We start from the raw sequence: 24967 nt of genomic DNA, 5'->3' as shown, positions 1-24967 counted from the left end.
CAATTCGTTAAGTATCACCAATTCCAAAATTACAGAAAATCATACACGAGTATAATCCAATTTTAGTTCATATTACATTTAAGATACAAACAACTCACTACACAGTAAATTCAATTAATGATATAAATTTAATCCGTTTCAATTAATAGATTCTCTTGATAGTGTATCTAGGAATACAAATTAATTCAACAAAATGAAGAGTACTGGAATAGAAGCTACTTTGCTACGATGGGTTTCCATAGATGAAATTAGATAAATTTTGAAATCGAAACCATAGAACGTTTATAGCTATACGTCGCACTGTAGAAACGAACCGAATCGATTAATGAAAAGCACTGATGAAAGTTTCAATTTGATTTCGTGGAACCGGCCAACTGTGCAACGGTGAAAAGCAATCGAAACCCTCGAAGCGAAACATTTTTGAAAGCGGTACAATTCAAATAACCATGCCCATTTCCTTTGAAAAATTGCTGTCAAGCATTTTATCGACTTCATAAACATACCAACGAAATTGGTACGAAAATAATGAAACATTAATAGAAAAAGTATTTTTGTGATATTTGCTGTTTGCAAACACATAAAAGTTGAAAACGTTATAGATGTCAAATACAAAAATATAATAAGATATAACAATTATAAAGTCCCGTTTTTTCAATTATTTTACTATTATTAAAATTCGGGCCCGCTAAAGTGTATTATAAAATGTTAAACGTTTATAAATCTCTTAATTAGAACAAACACTGCTAAAGTGAAAACAACTGATAAAAACTTATAAGAAACAGGTGATGGATAAAATTAACAATAAACGCTTCTAGAAATTCAGCACTATACTCTAGTAACAAGAATAATAGACCTATACATATATATTATATAAAATTTTTAATCTTAATCATTATAATCTGAAAAATAGAATAAAAATCTTCTTGTTCGCAGAATACTCTGCATGCGTATGTATTTACGTACCAAAGATAATTTACTTATTCTTCTTATTCATTAATATTATTCATTAATAATATAGTAATAATAATATTAATATTATTTATTCATTGATAAAGATAGTTAATGATACGTTTAAGATACATAAGTTAAGAATGTATTAAATTTACAATTAGTTTTTTAATTTACACATAAATCAAAAAAGAAATTTCATAAAAAAATATTATCGAATTACTTTTAAAAATAGTTGATGTTTTTGATATAAAAAAAAGATATATTATATCTACTTAAAGCATTAGGTATTTAGAACATCTTTACTATTCTAGATATTTGAAACATTTTCGAAACATGTTTAACAAAATCTCTATAAATGAAATTTTTGCTCATAATTAGAATTCTACAAACGAACTTTAATTAATATATTTGTTATGTAACTAATCTATTTTTCTGCTTAGGTGTTTATCTATTTTTTTACTAAGTTCGAAATAAGGAATATTCTAAAAATATATTATCCGTCATGAAGTAATAAAAACAAAAAAGCAACTATTTTTTCGTTTCATTCAGTTTTCAATTACCAGAGAAAAAAGCATTCATAAAAACCGAACGTTCAAAGTGGGAAACACGAAATATTGATTACGGAAGCGAAATTGCAGCTGGTATAGCCGCCGCAATGCCATTGTTGTTGATATCAAATTACATTTTCAACACGTCAACCAATGTACACTTGATATCCAACCACTTATGCGGTTATATCCCTGACAATAGTTCCCGTTTCGAGTTTTCGATCGATGCCTGACTTATGATTGACCAGTTCACTTAAGCGTCAATCCCAGCAATATTTATGGATATAATTTATGGATATAGATATAATATTTTGGATAACGATAAAATATAATAAATTTAGCTTTACTAAACAACTGCAAACATAAAAAATAAGAATCTTTATTTGATGGTATCAATCGATTTACTTAAAAAATCTAACAAAATATATGAAATATTGATATATTAATATATGTACAATAAATCTATTAATAATAAAATATAATATAATAAGTCTATTATTAGTCTCTAAAAATAGATAACAACATAATAAATAACGATCTTTACTTAATGATCTCAATTCATGTATTTAATAAATTTGATAGGATGTATTAAAAACATATAGCGGCTCACGAAAGTATTCAAATGCATGCTATTGAATAATGTAAACAATTACGATATGCACATTACACAAGATTTGAAATCAATATCATAAGTACTATACAAATATAGATGCAAATATCAAGATTCTATATCTAAAATTAGGAATGCACTCGATAACATTTGTAGAAGTTATAAAACATTCATTGCGATGATTCAAAAAAATAATCGAAATCTAAATCTTAAACGAATAAACAATGCTTTTGTATACGAAGTAGAAACATTAGTACACTTAGTTGATGTAGAAACATCATGTAGTGAGTTTTGTGCTTCACTATAAGTAATGTATTGACGAGTTTTGAAAAACCAGAGACATAGATATTCAAGAGAGAATTGATATGAAAATTATACAAAGATGAAAAATCAAGTGTCTAGAAACAAACACCCTACAGGCAGTCCCTAGAAACTAACTAACAGAGAAAGAGAAGTAGTTGCCAACTATTTTGGAAAGAATGTTCACGCAGAATTATGTCGTAGAATTTTGCGAAACAATGATTTTCATGGTAGAACTCCAACAAAATGTACGTTAATAAGATGAATGAAGTTGGACGTTTAATATTTGTGAAGGAATTATAAATAAAGATACTACTTTCTGCTGTACGGTAATAAAGTTACATTCTCAGATGAAAACAAATATAATGTGTTTGTATCGATATGTCTGGAGGCAACCCAACTCAGAAATGAATATTAAAAAATTACGTCCCACTATAAGGTATGGCAATGGTTCCGTGATGTTGCGAGGCAACGGGAGGCGGTGCATGACTACAAGCGGCACTGGAAATCTCGTTTTTGTAGATGGTATTTTAGATAAATATAAATATTTAGGTATTCTTAAAAAAAGTTTAAAAGACAGAATTACAAAATTGGGGTTATTAAATAATTTTTATTTCAAACACCACAATGACTCCAAGCATACAACCAGAATTGTGAAAAAATGATTATTGTATAGAAAATTTCGGACTTTAACTCGATCGAACATTTATAGGAGGAAATCGGTAAAAGATTCAAAAATTACGACATAACTTCGAAAGATATACTTAAATAAAATATTTTAGATGCATAGATTTCTATCGGACCTAAAATAACTAAAATGCTAGTACACAACATCTAGCGATGTTTCCAAGTAGTGACTAATGTCATAGAATTATGTCACCGCCTTATTTTTCATTAATATTTAGTTGGATCTTCTTTGGCTTTAGCTTTCTGCATGAACATTTTAATGAAAAATAACTAATACCATTCGATTACTTTCGTAATCTTGTTTCTGTACACAATTGCAATAAATGTTTCATAACTTCCACAAATGTTATCGGGTTCGCTCCAAATCTGGGATATATAATTCTGATACTTAACATAGAACATGAAGTTTAACGTATATGTCTTACTTGTTTAAAGTTTTAATAGCAAGCGTTCGAATACTTTCGTAGGCCATTGTATATTCGTTTATTTGCAACGTACATGTGATAACAATGATAACATATAATAAGCCTATTGTAACCTCAGAAACAAAGTGGATAAAATGATATAGGAAGATATTAAATTGCAAGCAATGCATAATTAAGGAGAATATCGCATTATACGTACGCTAGGTAGGTACTGTGTGTTTGTTATATTCCAAAAGCCATGTTTCGAATTATCGTCATACTTTATGGTGAGGAAAATTAATATCACAGGTTCCTCATAAATCAAGAAGATCCTATTACCTATTATAGGATAACACTGATGCCTGTTAATGAATAACCGAGATAAAACTATCTTTGTCGTTAGTTACTGCTCAGAATATTCGGGGCTAAATCTTGACGCAATACCACCAAAATTGCAGATATTTTTAGTTATACATTTAATAGTACAATATTCTGTCTGATCCAGTTAATATTATTGTTTCGTTTCCAACAAATTCATTTAAATACTGATATCATTGTATGATATAGTAATATAAGTATTTAAGTGAATTTGTAGGAAATGAAACAACAATAATTGGACCAAATAGAATATTATATTATGATAGTACGTTATTAATATCCTGTTACTAATGATAATTAGTATTCTGCACTCCTAGAAAACATATATCTACATATTACACAAAACATTTTGAAATGTCACTAGTACTCTAACGAGACGTTGGAAAATTTGAAACGAATTTGAAAATATGTTGAGAAATTATAAGATATTTATTGGAAGTATATATTTCTCAAAGATCAGTGAAGTATTTGAATAGTCAATTATTTACTACATAAATAAGTCACAATATATAGTGACACCATCTTTTGTGTTAAACATATGTTTAAGACTAATATTCACACCGTATACTAATTTTTCACTAAATGTATGTCTGCAACAAATGCCTTGTAATTTCTATATACATTTTCGGATTTATTTCAGAACTATTACACTCATAATAGTCGTGTCTCATTACAGTGCTATCGAAATTTCAAAAAGTTTCGAATAATGCATAATATTATATTCATAAAAAAAATTCTGTGATAACTACTCAAATAAGTATTCAAATTTCGTTCACCACTGTAACAATATTTATATTATTATACTTTATAGAATAGCATTTTGCAATGGATTTAAATAAGTTATGTTAAAATTCCAATTAAATAAACCACCAATACTGTATAGTGTGCGTTACAGACATAATGTTACAATTTTTGTTCGTAGATTTACAAAATTTGTGCATAAACCTAGGAATTCTTAAGGAATAATACTGAAATGATCGAAGAATAGGTTACATATCGCAAGGAGTGTTACATTATATATACAGGGTGGTTGGTAACTGGTGGCACAAGCGGAAAGGGGGTGATTCTTCGCGAAAAAAGAAGTCGAAAATATAGAACAAAAATTTTTCGTTTGAGGCTTTGTTTTCGAAAAAATCGACTTTGAATTTTCGCTCGGTACGCGTGCGGTACGTTATAACGGATCTCACTGTAAATCGTTGTCTCGATGGAAAAATTAAAAAATTAAAAAAGAAATTTTTATTCTATATTTTCGACTTCTTTTTTCGCGTAGAATCACCCCCTTTCCGCTTCTACCACCAGTTACCAACCACCCTGTATATATTAATAAAATAATATTATATTCGTTGAACTAACTCTCCTTTTAAAATGAGTTTTTTTATACATTTAAACTATAATGAAAAACATCTCAGTGACATATAAAATTTGTTGTATAATTTATTTTTGCGTCAATTTGTAAATTATTAATCTATCAAAAATAACAAGTAATAATTACATAGTGAGAAAAGTATAAACAAATAATAAATGAAAAATGACAAAGTAATAGATTGGTCGCTACACCATATACAGGGTGTTTCGTTTAATTGAAAACGGTAGAATATCTTACAAGCGATTAAAAGTTATCGGAAAAATGTAGGAGAGATCTAATGTAACAGAAGTAGGGGAGATTTTAAGTCAACATCATTTTTTTAAATGAAACCATATATAATTTAGCGAATATTTTAACTTTATTCTGTCAAATCTACCTTTTTGTGTTTACGTTGTAACGTATGAAAAACAAAGACAACGTGAACACAAGAATATCGTTCTGTACCTTTTGTCCCCCATACGACAAATTAAATTTAAAGTATCTTCTATATTAATAGTACATCGTACTAATAGTATAGTACAAAAAGTAATATATCGACATAAATAGAATAATATTTCCTAATAGGGAAAGCCGAGATGGATTAATCAATGTATTAAAAAATATACAGTTCCTTTTAAAAAAATAAAGTTCACATTAAAATTCTCTGCACTATTGAATCTGCAAAAATGTACCATATAATGCCCATATAATACCCACATTCGAAACAAACAACTTTTCTTAAAACATCTTTTTTAATAAATTTAATCTCTCGTAAGATATTCCACCGTTTCCAATTAACATTAAACCTACTGACGCGATCTTTTAGACCGCTTCCAAAACTTCTATTCAAATTTAACCATATTTAAACGTTATCAAATCGCTTCATATTTCATGACTTTTCCTAAAACACGCATACAATATATTTTTCGGTATTTATTTCTAGTTTGCTTTTTTCTTTTCCAAGAAAGATTTATACTTTGCCTTGCCTACTGTGGGCGGTCAATTTGACCGCTCGATGGAATATTCTATTTATTCTTAAAATAAATACAATCAGTGCAAAGAAAAGGCTACATCAAGGTCAGATGACAAACAAAATTAGTAATAGCAAATAATAACAACTGTTACACACGTAACCTTGTCATAACCATAATCCCTCAATGGGATTATACTTCTCGTCCCTCAATCAGAAGGGCCACACAGTCCCATGTAATGACCCTAAAGAACTGCCATAAGATTTAGAATTTTTATGGTCAACTGTTACAAATATTTTAAAAGTCGAAAATTTTTTTAGGGTTATTGCTCATACCGGTAAAACACGGAAAAAGTGGGTTTTTCCCATGTTCAACGGTCAATTCCACCCTCGAACAACCATTGATGGAAAATGGCCAGTACCCATCAATATTTTCATGTAAATGTAGGAATGTTTATTATAAATTAACAGAAAAGACAGTATGATAAACACAATATTGTAACACTCTCACAAAGTTGAATATAATATCGCACTTCACGAATTCGCTTAACACTATTTCTACGTCATAGCAACACGATGAACTTCTCTCGACCACGATTAATTCAACTCCGACAGCATTATCATTACTGTAACAAACCCTGGCAACGGTCACAACACTCCTTGACAACATTAACATATCTTAACAACGTTTATAAACAATCAGCCGCGTCTTTCGCTAACGTCACACCATCCCACAACTTCGGCCATTCTGACAAACACATCTGTCCTCAGATGTACCCAATAATACTAATTACACTTGCGCTTCTGATTTCTTGCTATTCTGCAACGATTAACAACCTCAATGGATAACGATTATCCTTCGTTGTCTTCAAAATCGTCTCCTACTTCTTGAGCTTTGCAAACTCGATCACCCAAACCGCTTCGGCCTTCTTGTACTAATAACTCTTCTACTAAAGGTACCTGGTCTATGCTCGATTTTATAATCTAATTTTTCAATCTTTCTTTTAATACTTTCTATCGTTTCTGCAGCTTTTTGCAACTGCTCCTTCAAAGTATTTGTACTTTGTTCAAATTGCTTTTTTATATCTTCTATCAACGTATTCTTTTTCTCCAAATCTTTCGTCGCACGTTCTATTTCTGTCCGCAAACTTTTCTCTGATTCTTTATGAACCGCGCTTTCTTGCTGATTTTCTTTCAATTTTGATTGCAATTCAGTTTTTTGATTTATACATTGCTCCATAATTATTCTTTTCTCTTGCACCTTATCCTCAAGATTATTTCTACTTCCCTCCCAATTTTTATTGCGACTCTGTAAGTCTTCGATTTGCTGCGTTTCTTGAGCAGTAGCATTTGAGACTTCATTGCGTAGACGTGTCATTTCTTCTTCTGTTTCGAATGATTTTATGCTAACACGTTCTAGCTGACCGACACGTTCTCTTTCTTCCAGCAACAGCTTTTCGATATCCTTGATCTTATTTTCATTTACAGTATTTATCACAAATTGCTCTCTTCTTTCTTTCTGAATATCATCCTTGTTAACCGATTCTTCCTCGAAACGAAACTGGAGATCTTCACACTTCCTCTTCTCTTCCTCCAATTGTAAAGCTAGTGCATTTTTCTCTTCGAGTAATTTTGAAAACGCAACCGCCACGTCAGTAACGGTTTTTTGCATTTTCTCGCGATACTGCTCATATTCTTTTACTACTGAAATAAACGATTGTTCTGCCTGATCTGCTTGATTTGCGGCTTTTGTAATTCGTTCACGTTCTAAATCTCGTTCTTTCCGGAGAACCTCGATTTCCTGTTGTTTCTCCTGTTGTTTCTCTTCAATATGGTCCAATTCGACCTTATCTCAATCGTCTTCTTCACTACATACGTCTATATTTAATACATCATTCCATTCACTAACTTCGACAGCACACTGGTTCACACGTTGTTCCTTTTTAATTTGTATAAACTTAACTTGTTTATGTTTCACTCTTATTTCCATTTGCTCAGTTAACTCAATTCCTAATAGTACATCATGTCCTAAGTAGTTATCAGAAACTACGTCAAAGTATAGAGTTGCCTTCAAACCGTCAATCACTATTTCCGTTTTAAATCGTCCCATGGTATGTACGTTCACGGCTTCTATACTATCGAATTTAATTATTCTGTTCTCAAGTTGAGGTGCTCCTAAACGCAAATACATACTCATTCTCACTAAATTTAGATCACTACCTGTGTCTATCTTTGCCACTACATTCTTGTTCATAATCTTAATTTGCTTGACCCCTCCTTTATTTTCATTTCGCCACCCATCACAACGCGTCTTAACCTTAAGTATATTCGCACAGTTTGTTGAAATGTGTCCGAATTCTCTACATTTAAAACATTTAGGACCTCTCGATTTGTTTGGATAATCAGCACTTACATGTTCTTTATCGCCGCAATTATGACATCTTCTATACTTCATCACACTTCCAGATTGCCTGCATTTCCTGTTGTCCTCAGGTCTAACCTGTCTCACAGACGACTCTGCTTTGCAAGATTTTTGTTCCTCATAGATGATCAAATTGTCCTTAAGTTCTTTCATTGATCTTGCCCCATATAGTATTGTCTTATTAACTTCTTTATCTTTTATTCCTTCTATGATGTACCGCATTTTTGCTGCTTCTTCCATATCCATGTGACTTGCTATGCCAAGCATGCGATACATATAAGCTGTACATCCTTCGTCTTCTCTTTTTTAATAGTTTCTTGAAGTCTATGGTTTACTTGCCATGTATTAAATTTTTTCGAAAATTCTTTTATTAGACTTCTTTTTAATTCACACCAAGTTCTTGCACGGCACTCATAGTTTACAAATATTTTAGCTGATCCTCTCATCAACTTTTTTGTATAGATTACTTTTTGTTCCTCCGTCCACAAACACATACTCGCTGTTTCTTCAAATGTCCTGAACCGTTGGTTAATATTCTCGTTAGTTTCGCCTGTAAAAACTTCCAAAGCGTCTTGGACATCTTGAAAACTCAATGTTGTTCGCCTACGTGTCTTTCTACAGCATCTATCACAATTTTGATGTCCATCTCGCACGCTTCTTCTGCGTTCACTTTCATCCTCTTCATCCTCTTCCGTTTCACTCTCGTAGTCGGTTTCCTCCTCCGACGACGCATCTTCTTCTAAGGCCTTCCGTAAACGCTCACGTAATTCTGCTTTTCTTCCTTTTGTCTCTAGCCCCAAACTTGCTAGACGTTCTCTCAATTCCTTCGACCTAAGCTTCTCGAGACTTTCATCTACATCTCGACCATGCTTAGCTTTTGGTTTCATCCCCGTACTTCGCTTCTCTGCGGACCTTTCACCACTCGCTTGTTCTTTTAAATTTGATTGACCTTCACTAATTGCTCTATTTAGCCTGGCCACCAGCACTGACCTTACCCCAGATATCGGAAGATTCATCTGAGCAAGCTTATTCCTCAATTCTTCTAACGTTAAATTTTCCTCGCTTGAAAATTGTTCCTCCTCACAATTTGCCATCTTTAACTTCACAATAATTTCTTCAAATATACACAATATTATTCACAACAGCTAACGATATTTTATCACACTGCTTCCCGAAATTTAGATTGGCACGATTTAAAACTGGACGTGCTCCCAATTTGTAGGAATGTTTATTATAAATTAACAGAAAAGACAGTATGATAAACACAATATTGTAACACTCTCACAAAATTGAATATAATATTGTAATATCGTAGAATAGATTTGAATTAGAAATCGGTTGAAAATAGAAAAAACCGTGTACGTCGTGTTTCTGTGGTTCGTTTACATTTAAGAGTGCCTACGTGACTAAAGGCACGTAGTTGGTAGTTCTTACATAGGTATGAGGGAAACAATAGACAACGTTAGAAGAAGGACGGTTTCGCTATCGAAGGCGAATCGAAAAGTGTGCGTGTTGCGAGAGGCAGAGCTAATTGAGTCGTCGAAGAGTAGAGTCGTTAGAGTTTTCGAGTCGTTGAAGAGTAGAGTCGTGAGAATTGATAGAGTTGTTAGAGAGAGAGTGTGTGTGTTAGATTCGTTGTGACGAGAGTGGTCAAATAACTGTAAAGTTATTTGATATAGATACGAGTATTGCATTTAGTTTCCGTTAAATATCGTTCTCTGTCCAATTTATATTTGTATATTCAATTTAATATTAATAAATTGTAAGTAATCGAAAAAAAAAAATTTCTATCCTTATTTTTCGATATTACAATATCGCACTTCACGAATTCGCTTAACACTATTTCTACGTCATAGCAACACGATGAACTTCTCTCGACCACGATTAATTCAACTCCGACAGCATTACCATTACTGTAACAAACCCTGGCAACGGTCACAACACTCTTTGACAACATTAACATATCTTAACAACGTTTATAAACAATCAGCCACATCTTTCGCTAACGTCACACCATCCCACATAAATATCGCCGTCAGGGACTATATTTTTACTTGGTATCTTTCTTTCGACCAGAATACGTGTCAGTTTGTTAGTGAATCAGTCGACATCTAAATTTGTTATCTCTGTAACTCAGACAGAAAGTATCTCAGAGTGTTTTATGTAAAGTGGTTATAAAAGAAATAGTAAAGCATATAAAATTTGACAATAATTTTGTTTTCCATACATAGTGTTATTCTGTGATAAATATTTACCCTAAAAATGTCAAGACTGCAAAAAAATTATTAAAAAAAATAACGGACATAGCAGAAGAATGTTCAGTATGCGATGAACAAGAAACTTCAGCAACTGAAAACAGCATGGAAATACATGAAAAGCTATTTACAACCATCAGAGTTAGACAGCAATAATGAAGAGGAGAATATTATCAATGAGCGTTCACGTCCAGGGCAAAAAAGAAAGAAATTATCATTGACAGCAGAGCGTAAGACTTATGTAAAGAAACGACGTATCGAAACTGGACTCGATGAGACAGTTTGGAAAGAACTAGATGCAAGTTCCAAATCTGGCAGGACATCAGTTCATAATATTTTTAGGGGTGCGTCAGGTCCAACAGGATATGCTAAACGGCATATAATGAAAGAACAAGTAAAGACAGCATTTTATCTTATCATTGATCATCGTATAAAGGATCATATAATAAAACGTACGAAAGAAGAAGCATTTAGAGTATCGGGGACTAAGTGAGAGCTAGATACAACAAAACTAGATGCATTTATTGCTCTGCTATACGCCCGCGGTGCATATCAGGCAAAGAACTTAGATGTCTCATATTTATGGAATAAAATTTGGGGAGCTGCATTTTTTTCAAAAGCAATGAGCAGGAATGATTTTACTGAAATTATGAAGTTTATACGATTTGATAAGAAGAGCGAAAGAAGCCAGCGGTTACGAATCAATAAATTTGCAATGGTATCTACAGTGTGGGACCGATTTATAGAGAATTCACAAAATTGTTATTGTTAAGGAAATTCGAGGATTTGGAAATACAAATAATTGACTATATTTTACACACAACAGCTATACGTCTATATTACACTCTGAAGAACGTCTTGCACGCACGCTTGTCGCCAACCGACTATCCAGAATCTTCTAACGGCAGTCTTTTGTCTCAACTAAGACCTGGGCGCCCTCTGACCCTTACACACACACTCTCATGTACAGTGTAAATGTATCACTTCCCTAACAGTTATAAACCTGGTACATATATTACTGTTGATGAGCAGTTGTTTCTGTCGAAGACTAGGTGTAGATTTACCCAGTATATGCCGAACAAACCAGACAAATTCGGCATAAAATTCTGGTTGGCGTGTGATGTCAATAGCAAGTATACAATAAATGGATTTCCCTATTTGGGAAAGAATAAGAAGAGAGAAAATTCAATTTCACTTGGAGAATTTGTTGCTCTGAAGCTGATGGAACTATTCACAGGATGTGGAAGGAACCTAACAACAGATAATTTTTTTACGAGTGCATCACTGGCCACAAAGCTACTCGCAAAGAAACTACAATCGTTGGAACAATTCGTGAAAATAAACGGGAATTGTTAAAGATAGTCAAAGATCGAAAGGACAAAATGACTCTGTTTTCAAGCAAATTTTATATTTCGAATCAAATTTCTTTTACGGTGTATAAATGCAAACCAACAAAAAAAGTGTTTGTGCTAAGTTCCATGCATAGAGCGATAGAAATTGAAAAAGGCAATAAACCTATACCGGAAACGATTAGATTTTATAATGATACAAAATATGAAGTAGTTGTAGTGGACCAAATGTCAAGGAAATACAGCGTGAAGTCAAAATCTTGTAGGTGACCCCTCCAGGTATTTTTCAACATTTTGGACCCAGCTGGAATAAATGCCTGGACTTTGTAGACAGAAACAACAGGTGAAAATATTTCAAGACAGGAATTTTTATTCCAATTAGCTACAAAGCTCGCTGTTGAGTATACAAAATCGTGGGAAGAGAATCATGCTATAAAACTATCAACAAGTTCAGATACATTATCACGAAAAACTTGTCGAGTAAGAAATTGTAAAGGTTACAAAACCACGAACATCTGTTCAACATGCGGGAAATATGTATGCGGCAAATGTACATTTGATAATAAGATAATTTGTAAAAAAATGCAGCGGTGTTGAATCAGATATCTCTATATAAATTAAAGTATAATTTTATTTAAGTCTATAATTGAAATTAAATAAAAGTAAATTTGGACGATATTTCCTGACAGATCATCATTTTATATATTCAGTTATAAATTAACCATTATTTAAGTTAAATTACAGAAACTATTACTTTTTAAATCAGCGGTCATTTTGACCGAGCCCGATAGGAATAGATAACACGAAATGTCGGTAGGTTTAATGTTAAATGAAACACCCTGTACATAGATATAGTTTATATATTATTAATTTCACAACTTCGTCAAACTGTAATTACCTTCTATTTTTTCTCTTGTCTGTATACTTATCGATCCACTGAAATATTAATTTAGGAGCAAAATCTCTCAGAAAATTCTAGACACAAAATAATTCAAGTCTTCAAAGAGTTACACATACACATACAAAAATTTGCACAAAAATTCCCTGAAATTTTCAGTTGGGGTTGTAAATATTTTGTTCTATTCCCGTATGCGACAACGAAAACTCTCCAATTACGGAAGTGTGTTAAGTAGGTCGACATGTACTTCAACCACGATACTAATTTTCTTTACTGCTTGCATTTTGCAATATGGCCGCCAAACTCGAAAATAAACGAACGTAACGCTAATTAATCTCCATTCTCTCCATCTTGCAGCGTCGAACGGCAATCGAGTGACTGCAATAAAATCACGATTTTAATTTCTACACAGCTGATTGTCGATTGTAGCCGACAACGCGCGAGAAAATTTGATATTTCTTACAAAAACACTGATTGTAGAATTATAGTCTCTATTGTAGGGTTTTTATCGTGCATTTATTAATTAACTTTTACAAAGCGTAATAAAAGAACGAAGAATTCAGGAAGAACGATCTGCAAAATAATTACTTCCTTATTGTCAAGACTTCCTACATTTCTGATTTCCATTTTTCAGCAAATAAAAATTTATAGATCTTTTTGGCTTTTCCTGGGTTGTAAATTCCAGTAATTGCAATTGTTAAACTTAAAAATAGTTTATTCTTTAATGAATGCAGATTTATTGCATTTCCGACACAAAATACAAAAAATATATATGCAAATAGTTGTAAGTCCTTTCCTGAGAAATAAATTCTAGTTATTTTATTATACGCTTGGGCATTACTTAAATAAAATGTTTGAAAAATAATTATTTATGTGATATATCATTTTATTTGACTAAATGTTGTTTTGAAATAATTATGCGCTTATTTGAAAAAGCAAGCGATGTTTCTTCAAAGTATTTAATTATTTAACAATGAACAACCATCAATAACAATAAAATAAACAATTACTTTACTTCGTATTTTATATCTGAATGCATAAATGTTATCTTATATCTATCTATATCTTAGATCATTTCTGTTCTGTTATATATATAGTGTCATTTTGCATCAGAAATGTTAATCGTATGTATTAAGTGTATTATGTGCATAAATTAAAATGCGGATTATACAAAAGTAATTAAAATTGAAACAATTTTGTGAGCGAATATTATTATATTGTAAAACAATTTAGCAATTTAGCAAATATTTTTATACAAAGTGTATACAAAATACAAAATGTTTAAAAATTCAAATTAGCACAGAATAAAGTTACGTCTATTATTTGTAAGATAGAAACGCTAAAGTAATGATTCTTTTGTAATTGTAATGATTCTTTATTTCAAATTATCAGCTTTTATATTTATTTCAAATAATATTTATCTAAGCTTATTTCGTTACACAGGATGTATCACGCAACTCTCGCCACGATTTTACAACTACTTCCGATAATTTGACGACTATTTTCAATTGACTATCAATTGCAATGTAAGAAATGTCTAAAACATTGTTTCCTCTATAAAAAATCAAGATCATTTTAATATACAATGTTTATTTCTGTACATTGTTTATGCTCTTTTTGTATTATTAACAATTTTATTATTATTTTGTATTATTAACAATTGTATTATTAACAATGTATTATTATTATAGTACTATAGTATAGTATTATTATATGTATTATTATTGCGTACGATTAACATTTTTCTTAATGAAGCTCTCCATTTTAAAATGTGTAACTTGATCAAAAAATGAAACAATTTTTAACGATAACATTTCCTCTTATTAAACCGACATTTCGCATATCACAAGGTATAATATAGCGAAATGTTTAATCGCAGAAATATGTAGATCTATGAAATATGCAAGAAAATGGCATTATATGACAATGGCATAATATGACATATGTAAGAAAATAGTGTTAAATGGTAAAGCAACATAATTGTTATATCGTTAGCAATATCAGTTAGGTGCTAAAGTGTCTATATTATTCTAGATAATCGAATATCACAGATAACCGTAGATAATTGAGCACTGCGGTAATTAGTGTTAGAGTTAACCATTACATGTTGAGTTAACAATAATTAGAGGTTACTAGTACAGCATTATCATGGATAATGGATAAATATTTAAATAGCTAGTGCTGAAGCACGGGACGTTCTGGTATAATAAGTGCAATTGAAAGTTTATTTTCTATATTATCAGGAATAATTGGCAAATAGCAATATATTATATTACATTTAAGAGTGAATGAATTTAATATAGCATTATTAAGAATCTTTTTATCACGAATTAAACCCAATGCTATGAATATCAAAGGCAATAGGTGGTTGGTAAGATTTAGAGGGCAGTAAGTATTCCAACGATTCCAGCAGATTATCAATACGGATGCTCGGAAACAATAAGCCCAACATGTTTCCGCCGTGACTTGCAATATTATTGTGTTGCTTTAAATTATATACATTATAGTATTCTGCAATCGTACTTGAAGAGAGAAATGCATTTGTATTAGGAGACAGGAACTCGTGAGACAAAATATCATCAGGCGTGTGAATGCAGCGTATGTTGAATAGATTGTAGTCACCTAATATACGTATTCATGAATCCTATGCAACTGACAATATTTCATCAACACATACACAATGGTCAAAATATAGAAATTGAGTATCATGTACAACAAACAACAACAAACATGTCGATAACAAAATTCGTTTCTCATAAATACACTTTGATGAAAAAACGTTCAATTTTATTTAGTGAAGGAATCGACGGTGAGCTGTTAAAAGACAGCTCTTACGTAACTATAGTCGTCACACAACCAAGTCTCGATGAAAAGAATATCATATTTAAAGAAAGATAAGTAGAGGAAAATAAGAAAAGTAGATCTTGATAAAGATATGGAAACACTGAGACTGCTTTTACACGGTACTTTCCTACGCGGTTTTTTACATGGTTTATTCAATTTTATATGATTTTTAACGCGTGTTATTAATTTTTACACGATTTATTTAACACGTTTTGGTTACAATTGTGCAATTTTTTTTAACACGTTCTATTCATCTGTACACAGTTTTGTTAATACGTTTTACTTATATTTACACGATATTGTCACACGTTTTACTTACTTTTATCTTTCAGTCAAGGAAATCGACAACTGCATTCGAAGACCAGTTTTGTCAACATACAAATTCTACTTTATTATCGCTGTAATATAGACAAGCAGCTGTTTTAGTATGCAGCTGTATTCATTTATTTAATAAGTATCAGTTTCAACATTTAGAACTTAAACAATTGAGATTGTATTGTTTCAAATTTCTCAAATTTGCATAAAAAGACAAAAAAACATATGTCACCACCACTGATATGAAACTACCAGGCAAAGGATATTTCGAGCGACGAAAGTTTCCAGTAATAAGAAAACGTATTCGTTGTAATATAATAGAAAGTAACAGCAAGATGGTGCAATAGAATAGAGTGGAAAAGAGGGGAGGTAGACATATAAGAAGAGAAATAGACATAAGAGATGTAAAACCGAAAGTTCGTTGAAAGCCAAAAGTCACGGATGAAGCAATAATAATAATAACAATAACAATAATAATAATAATAACAAAAATAATAATAATAACGACAATAACATTAATAACAATAACAACAAGGACAATAATAATAACAACAATAATAATAGTAACAATCATAATAATAGAAATAATAAGAATAGTAATAATAATAGTAACAATAATAATAGTAATAATAATAGTAGGAATAATAATAATAATAGTAATATTAATAATAGGAATAATAATAATAATAATAATAATAATAGTAGTAGTAGTAGTAGTAATAATAGTAATAATAACAATAGTAATAATAATAATAGTAATAATAATAGTACTAATAATAATAATAGTAATAACAATAGTAGTAGTAATAATAATAATAATAATAGAAAGTGGCGATGAATAAAATGTGGATTTTTTAAAAGAATGGTTTTCTGATTTTCCTTAGCACATTATCTTTTCTCTCGTTTGTTTATCGAATAAACTGTTTTCGAATGCAGTTCTATATTTTAAATTTCTTTTTCTCTTGTTTGCTTTAGTTTAACACAGTTTCGATACTGTATTGCAAATCAATTATTTTATGATTTTTTTACACAGCTGTTTTTACACGGTACGCATCCGACGTATAAAAGGAGTCCCATGTGTAGATCGCTAAGTTTAGTTCGAAGACCGCTCACATTTTAGTATGCAGTAGACACGCTGCTTTTCTCTCGGTTGGCTGTGTTTCTCCGCATCAACATAAGCAATCCGTACCGATGGCGAATTGTTAGAGTAGGATCATTGGTAGAATGGAGTTGATTTCTGAGATTGCGCAGATGAATTTTCTATTGCGTTCAGTCTGGTTAGATGGAATTTTATTAGGACCCTTGTAGTATTTTTCCATTTAAATATTTCGGTAGTGGAAAACGATAGCGAAAGTGCTATCTTCAAAAGTCTTGGTTCATTGGCAATATTTTTATCAATCTTGTCTACGGCGATGTAGGGCTGATTATCGTAGTTGTAGGGCATGGTTTTGTTTAGCGTATTAACAACACTCAGGCGGTCATTAGGTATATAATTCGAAATCAGAGATCCATCTAAATTGCTAGTTTCCGATAGATCTAGCAGAATTAGATTTTTGAATCTCGCACGCCTATCCCCGAGTTCCATAATAACATCTACCATTTTAATTATCTTGTATGAGGCCTCATTACTATCTCTAATGTAAATATGATATTGGTAAGTTCAGTAATCTTGGCTTTACGAGAAGCATGAATGTATCCATGATCGCTGTGTATTTTGACAGTCAGAATTTCACTGAGTTTTCTGAACTCATTGGTAAAAAAGGCGAGAATACCAAATGCAAACGTATTGTTAGCAAAATCCGTCGTCGTCACTATGATCGTTAACGCCTTCAGATGATAACAGGACAGATGAAATTTCACAGCAGATCATATTGCCGCTGTTGCAAGAAAGGCCAGTTGTAGCTAGACATTTGGATCCAGTGTGTGATGACATTTCACAGGAATTGTATGTAATCGGGTTTGTCACTAATTTATCACAGCCTTTACAAACAAATTAGAGTAGTATTTTTTATTGCTTTAAACATTTTGACTAAGCACAAGCAATCAAGTTCACGAGAAATTTGAATTTTTAAAAATAGAAATCCAGACGTACGATCATGCAGAATCGAAATAAACAGAGCAATAGCAGAATACATCTGATTCACTCGGAATCGGAAGACTTTTCTCCCTGAAGGTTGAGGAAATTAACTATTTTCATTCCATGTCTGGTGGAGAAGATATTTGAACTGACGACGAAACTGACTCTCTGAATAGTGTTCACGGCTGAACTCTCTCTTAACGGGAGGCACGTGACCGATATCTGCAGAAGCATGTGACGCTTCGATGTTATTGGGTAAAGCTCGCGGTATTTCGTCCGGATAGCACTTGATTAATCGGGCCGTTACAATCCGTCAAATCATCCTTTAAAAATTTTGTATATGATCTGATATTTGATACAGTATTCAGAGAAACATTTAATACATTATTTGATAGTGTTACGTCGGGCGACACTCTACCTAGACCAGACCACACACCGCGGGCAAGATGGCAACCAGGTGTCCGCACATCCTTACTGCGTAATCTCAATAGTCTTAAGGACCTATCATAAATCTCAGGAATTTTCTAGCTAAGGTTCTTCAGACCGAATAAATATCTCTTTACTGAATCGTTTCTAAAGTTTATTGTTTACTACGGGAAGACACGGAAAAGTTAGTTTTTCTCACGTATGATGCTTCCCACTAACAATTTTTTATCGAGGGCGGCTAAGACCCTTCCTAGTCCACCAAACTTCTTTTATCCAATCAGAAGCAATGTCTGCTGCCCTCACTTTCCTAACCAAAATTGTCATCAACAAACCCGATGGTCCCTTGCGTTAGACACACCCATCACTAGCTTTCCTCCGACACAGCATCGTCACTTTACTTTACTTATTCTGCATCGTTAGAATAGTCAACATATTATTACCGGGTTTCTACCATTAAATCTTATTTAACTTAAACATACGCATCAGTGTAATTATCTTCTTTACAAGGTTGTTGGAATAAACATTAATTTATACCTGTTAATTCAGTGTAAACTCAATTGAACCATCCCTATTATCGTAACAGAAATCAGGGGATCGATGAGTTCGTAGCGTCGATTATCTAATCGTAACAGGAATTTACGATTCCCGTTGACGTGCTTTCTCGCGATCGCGTCTCTCCGCGAATGGTCAAATAAACAGATATAATATTTAGTATAAAAATTAATTCCCTGATTAATTTAATATTTAATACAGTATTCACACATATATTTCACAACATAATATTCAATTTCATTTAATGCATTCCCATTATGAATTTTATCTTATTCAACAATAAACCAGGAAATAATAAGACAATAATGACACGATAATCTTTAACAAAGCTGTTTGGGCATAGAATAAAACGGGAGAAACGCGATATTTATAGATGGTTTCGTACTCGGAACACGTTGAACCGATATTAAATGGAGCATATTTTTCCGTTCCCGACGGTCCACGTCAATACATCGCCTGTGGAATGTCAATGGGCCAGCCAATTTCATGTATTTTTCTTCCCTCTCGTTTTCGTAAACCGATTCGACCCATTTCCCTCGAACGCCAACGAAATTGCTTGATAACGGTGGAAACGGGCTTTGCTTTTTATACTGGCGAAAGATGGTTGATTAATGTGCCGGAAGATTGTGCGGTAAATTTCGAATGAACACGAAGACAATGATAAAAAGTTAGATAGCATTTTGATGAAAACCGATGAGGTTCATGAAACTGTCGTTGGTTGATGTACAAGGAAAACGAAAGTTACAAAAAATAGATAGTATGAAAATTCATTTGGTGATTGAGATCTTGTTATAATTAACTCGGTTATAATCTAAGAATCGTCTAATTGAAACATCGAATGCAAAGAACTTAAAATTTTTTTTAGAGATTTGAGAATGTCAGTTTATAGTATTAACTACATTAATTGTACAAACATGAAATTGGTTTTTTCAAATTAAAACCAGATAACGCGATAAAATTGGCGCTTGCATTGAATATTCTGTGCTCACATTTGTTTTACACTGCGAATTATTCAATTTGTTGAGTATTGGAGTTATATGTGTAGGGAGAGGGCTAAATGGTTTAAAAAAAAACGTGTCACGTTCGTTTACTTAGGTATTTTATGTGATGAAGGCGACCGAAATCTCTTGATGTTTTCTCGACGACTAACTAAAACCGATCGTCGACGGTTCGATGTCGGGGAATGTTCAGATTATCAGCGCTCAATCCGCCGCGAACACCAATGCCTGACACGAATTCTCAAGAGAGGTTTCCATGTCTTATTGCTTACACATTTTTTCTTTTCTTTTTTTTTTTTTTTTATTTGGAAGAATCTTACATTGAGAATTATAAGTAAATTATTCTGGCGTGGTACTATGTCGTGTATGATAAGTGTTTATCGTATGTTTGATTCTAGTTGAATCTAATGCTGAAATCTAAAGGGTAATGTCTTTTTAGCCTGCGAATCTGATCCATCGTGTCAAGTAATTGAGTGATTAGTGGGTTTTGGTGGTTGTTAACTCTTATGTCATATCTATTATTGAATTTGGATATTTCTTCTTTAACTGTATTGCCTACACATGGCAATACTTTACGATATGATTATTTTATGATATATACAATACAAATTTAGCATCACTTTTAATATTCATAGTTTATAAGAAACGGCAAACAGTGTGATGTAAAAGTTGAGAGAATAAGGTCAATAAAAATTTGTGTTGCAGGAACGTGGTGATATTTTATTTGTATTAATAACAATAATCTTTTTATTTTTCTTTATTGATATTCCTGCACTATTTTTCATTTTTTTAAAGTAAGTTTCTTAATGATTTTATCCATTGTATACATATTTTCGCAAATAACAGTTTTTCATTGTTCATTGTTTCATTGTTTCATTGTATATTTCAAGCAATTTCATGGGTTATAGAATTATCCAATCCGACATTTTTTTAATGCACTGCATCATAATATTTCACCTTATTAAACGATTAATTCGCCATACTATTGGTCATTTTTAACTCTATAGGAACATAAAGGTAAGGAATTTACGGTATTCTGTCCAAAACCAAATCCTTGAAACATTTTAAACAAACATAAACTAACAGTAGTTACACTCTAGATGCACTCTAATTAATTAAGAAAGTGTTAAAGTTCTAATCTCTATTCATGCCTTTCCATTAGAAAATCCAAGTTACTTTTATATCAAGTAATTGATCCAAAATTTCCGAGGAATAGTGTAAGTATAATATATGGCATTGTAAAATTAAATCCATGTAATACGAACGTTGTAATATAATATATAATTACTAATATAAGTCAGAGAAGTACTTGCGAAATTAAATACCTAAGTAAATACTTTTAAATAGTACAAATCGTATAATTAAGACCAATAAAATTACCTTTAAAATAAAAGGTGATATTATCTTTCTGAGATAATTATTTTATAGACTTTCTATATTCTATTCCTTATTAATTAAAAGATACGGATCGAAATAATCGTCAAAATTATCAGAATCTAACCGTCAACAGGAAGTGTTAATGGTTTAATACAGCTCTTAAGATGAGGTACCATCAACTATAATCACCCACTTCGACGATTGAAGTAAATGAACCACTTATGAAGAGCATGAGTGTTCGGGTAAGACACGAACGATAAGAGGGTTAAATTGATTAACGTAACGGAAATGGTGTTAAATGGTAAAGCTCGTAACGCTCTGATATCAACTAGAAAGAAAATCCGTCGAAATGTACTTAATTAACGTGGTAAAAAGTGGCAGTTGTCCCCCACACAAGATATTGTGGAATTATGTTATAAAAGATTAGCTATTTGATTAGCTATTTGACGAATATTATAAAAAATATGTTCCAGTAGCATACTAAAAATTCAAGTAATAAAATATTTTTTTATAGACGAAGCAACTTTTCATATTTGGAATAACTTATTTGTTAACAAGTTCTTAATAAATTATCAATCCGACTATGAAAAATTCATATAGGAATTTCTCAAAACTTCTGAAAATCATCAAATTGGAAAAGTGTCAGAAATTCTTTTACAAAATATCTTTGTCCACAAATTCATCTAACTATATCATAACAGAAATTGTCCTAGAACGTAGTGTCATTTACTGTAAATAGTAGATTTATCCAATCCGTTATCGTCGTAGATAGCTTGGGCTTCTACAAACATTTATAAATAATAATATTTAATAAATAACTAAATATAAATTATATATGAATTAAACATAAATATGAAATAAAGATATAACGAAATTATGCATAGAAAAAAATTCAGTAATTTTTAAATAAAAATTAAGTATCTTTTAGAAAGTACATTATAAATATTTCGTAGAAAAGATATTTTAGAGAAAAAAGATATATTCTTTTACTCGATCTGCTTAACCACGCAAAATCATACAAGATATCAATGAAACGAGCATCTGTCCAATTGTGCACTACGATATACAGAATAATGAAAGAAAAAAGGTGGAGAAAGCTTGTTTTACTTGATCGAGTGAAAGTTCAATAGCGTGCAAGCGTGCAAGCTTGCACGACGTCTCGACACTTTTGAGAAAGCTCGTTTAACAGGGCTTGTAACGATTTATACATTAATAGCCAACAGCCACAGAATACTCATTAGCTCGCTCTTGATGGTCTTTCGCTTCTTTTAACTGTTCATTAGCTATTTATATTTTCGTTATTCGTATGGCTGCACGTTTCACCATGTTCGTGGATGCTCTGCATTCGCATGGCACGTGCGTCATCGTTGTTAGAAGGGATTACAGAATGAAATTTTATTTTCATTATTCGGCTGTCTATATGGCGAAGGATTTATTCGCAGAAATGAATAATCGTGAAAAAGATTAGTTGCGAAAGTACAGAAGTTTGTTGAACAACTCTTGAAAGAAAATTGCAAAATGCAGTCTTGAGATTTTTAGTGGATTCTTATATTCATACATTAACATACGTTTGCTGCTGATCTTTGTAATATTAAATTACACATGTTTATGTAAATTCATATCTTTATGAATACCACTAAAACAATGAAACCAATATAAAGAATTGTTTCACTTTTTATTTTTTTTTCTTTTGGCTGATAAAAACAAGTTATAACATCCAGAGAATATATGAGTAAGTATTGCGAAAATACTATTGTATTTTCGACCAATCGCGGGAAGACGCAATCGCGAGGAGAGACGTCAACGGGAGTCGTAAATTCCCGTTACGATTATAATAATTGACACCACGAGTTGATCGATCCCCTGATTTCCGTTAAAATAATAGGGGTGATTCAGTTTGTATAACACTGTGATTCACAGAATTCTAAGGTTTTTATTTCCAACAGTTAAGTTACACTGTTTAGTAGGTATAAATCGTAGATAACAACTTGTCGCACGAAGATAAGATAGATATGCACAATAGAGCAAGGCTCTTATAGTTGAATTTAGTATGTTAGTGGACGTAGCACTAGAGGATACTTAATAGAGGAGGTGAATGTTCGATAATCCCGAGAACCGACTTAGATAGTTGATGTAAGTTATACTCCTCTAGCGTTGTGCTTACACTTAGACGTTAGGCGTTAGATTTTTGTACTTAGTTGACTTTTCTAGTGATGTAGAAGAAATAGTTGACTTTTCTAGCGATGTAGAAGAAGAAATTGACTTTTATAGCAGTGAAGAAGAAGTAAAGTACAGTGACGATGCTGTGTTGGAGGAAAGCTAGCGATGGGTGTGTCTAGCGCACGGGACCATCGGATTTGTTCATGACATTTTTGGTCAGGAAAGTGAAAACAGTATGCATTGCTTCTGATTGGATAAACGAAGGTTGGTGGACTAGGAAGGGTCTTAGCCGCCCTCGATAGAAAGTTGCTAGTAGGAAGCATCGTATGTGAGAAAAACTAACTTTCCCGTGTCAAGCCGTAGTAGACAATAGTCTTTAGAAAATGATTCGGAAAAAAGATATTTGTTGAGTCTGAAGGACCTAAGCTAGCAAATTACTGGAATTTATGATGGGTCCTTAAGACTATTGAGGGTACGCAGCAAGGATGAGCGGACATCTGATGTCCGTCTGGCTCGCGGTGTATGGCCTGGTCTAGGTAGAGGATCGCCCGACGTAACATCCTCCCCCCGTTGAGAAGGTACCGATCAAAATTTCTGTAAAGGTAGAATTAATTGGAGCTGCCGCCCAACTCTTTATTGATTGCTGATTGTCCGTATTCTGCTGGATCGGGTTGGCTCGATAGTAGGACGATCTGCGTGGCACCTCGATCCGCGATTGTGGTTGTCTGGATGAGGCCGTTGTCGCCAGGGTGAATTCGATGATACGGCCGAAAGACCGGTGCGTTGAGAATATGTTGTCCTCCTTGTATTCTGGATCGCCGTGGTCCTCGGCATTGCCTGGATATTTGCCGTTGAAGCTCACAAACCAGGAAGTGTCGTGTAACAACTCGGCCCACGAAGTATCGTTGAACACCTCTGCCCAGAAGGTGTCGTTATACATCTCGTCGATTTCACAACGGAAAGTGAAATTCGCATGTAGATGCATTGTGGAGGCGTGAGGGAGGTCTATGGTTGATTGGAGGACAGGGCTCCCCCTGCTGACCCATCCGTATCGCGGCAAAATCAGAGACTTGTACGGTGCAGTGATCTGTGGGCTCAGTG

At 32.5% G+C, this 24967-nt stretch overlaps 2 protein-coding genes across 3 annotated transcripts in view; one reads left to right on the top strand and one right to left on the bottom strand.

Annotated features, from left to right (window-relative positions):
* LOC126873815 (octopamine receptor beta-2R-like) overlaps positions 1–24967 on the bottom strand; it is a 612816-nt gene that overhangs the window by 567979 nt on the left and 19870 nt on the right. The gene's annotated exons all lie outside the window — the stretch shown is intronic.
* Positions 10944–11363, top strand: LOC126873881 (uncharacterized). Its single transcript, XM_050635215.1, has one exon. The coding sequence runs from the start codon at positions 10944–10946 to the stop codon at positions 11361–11363; it is 420 nt and encodes a 139-aa protein (XP_050491172.1).

The sequence above is a fragment of the Bombus huntii genome, chromosome 15 (genome assembly GCF_024542735.1).
Source record: "Bombus huntii isolate Logan2020A chromosome 15, iyBomHunt1.1, whole genome shotgun sequence".
NCBI lineage: Eukaryota > Metazoa > Arthropoda > Insecta > Hymenoptera > Apidae > Bombus > Bombus huntii.
Note: the sequence above shows the minus strand (reverse complement) of the source record. Positions and strands in the feature narration are given on the sequence as shown.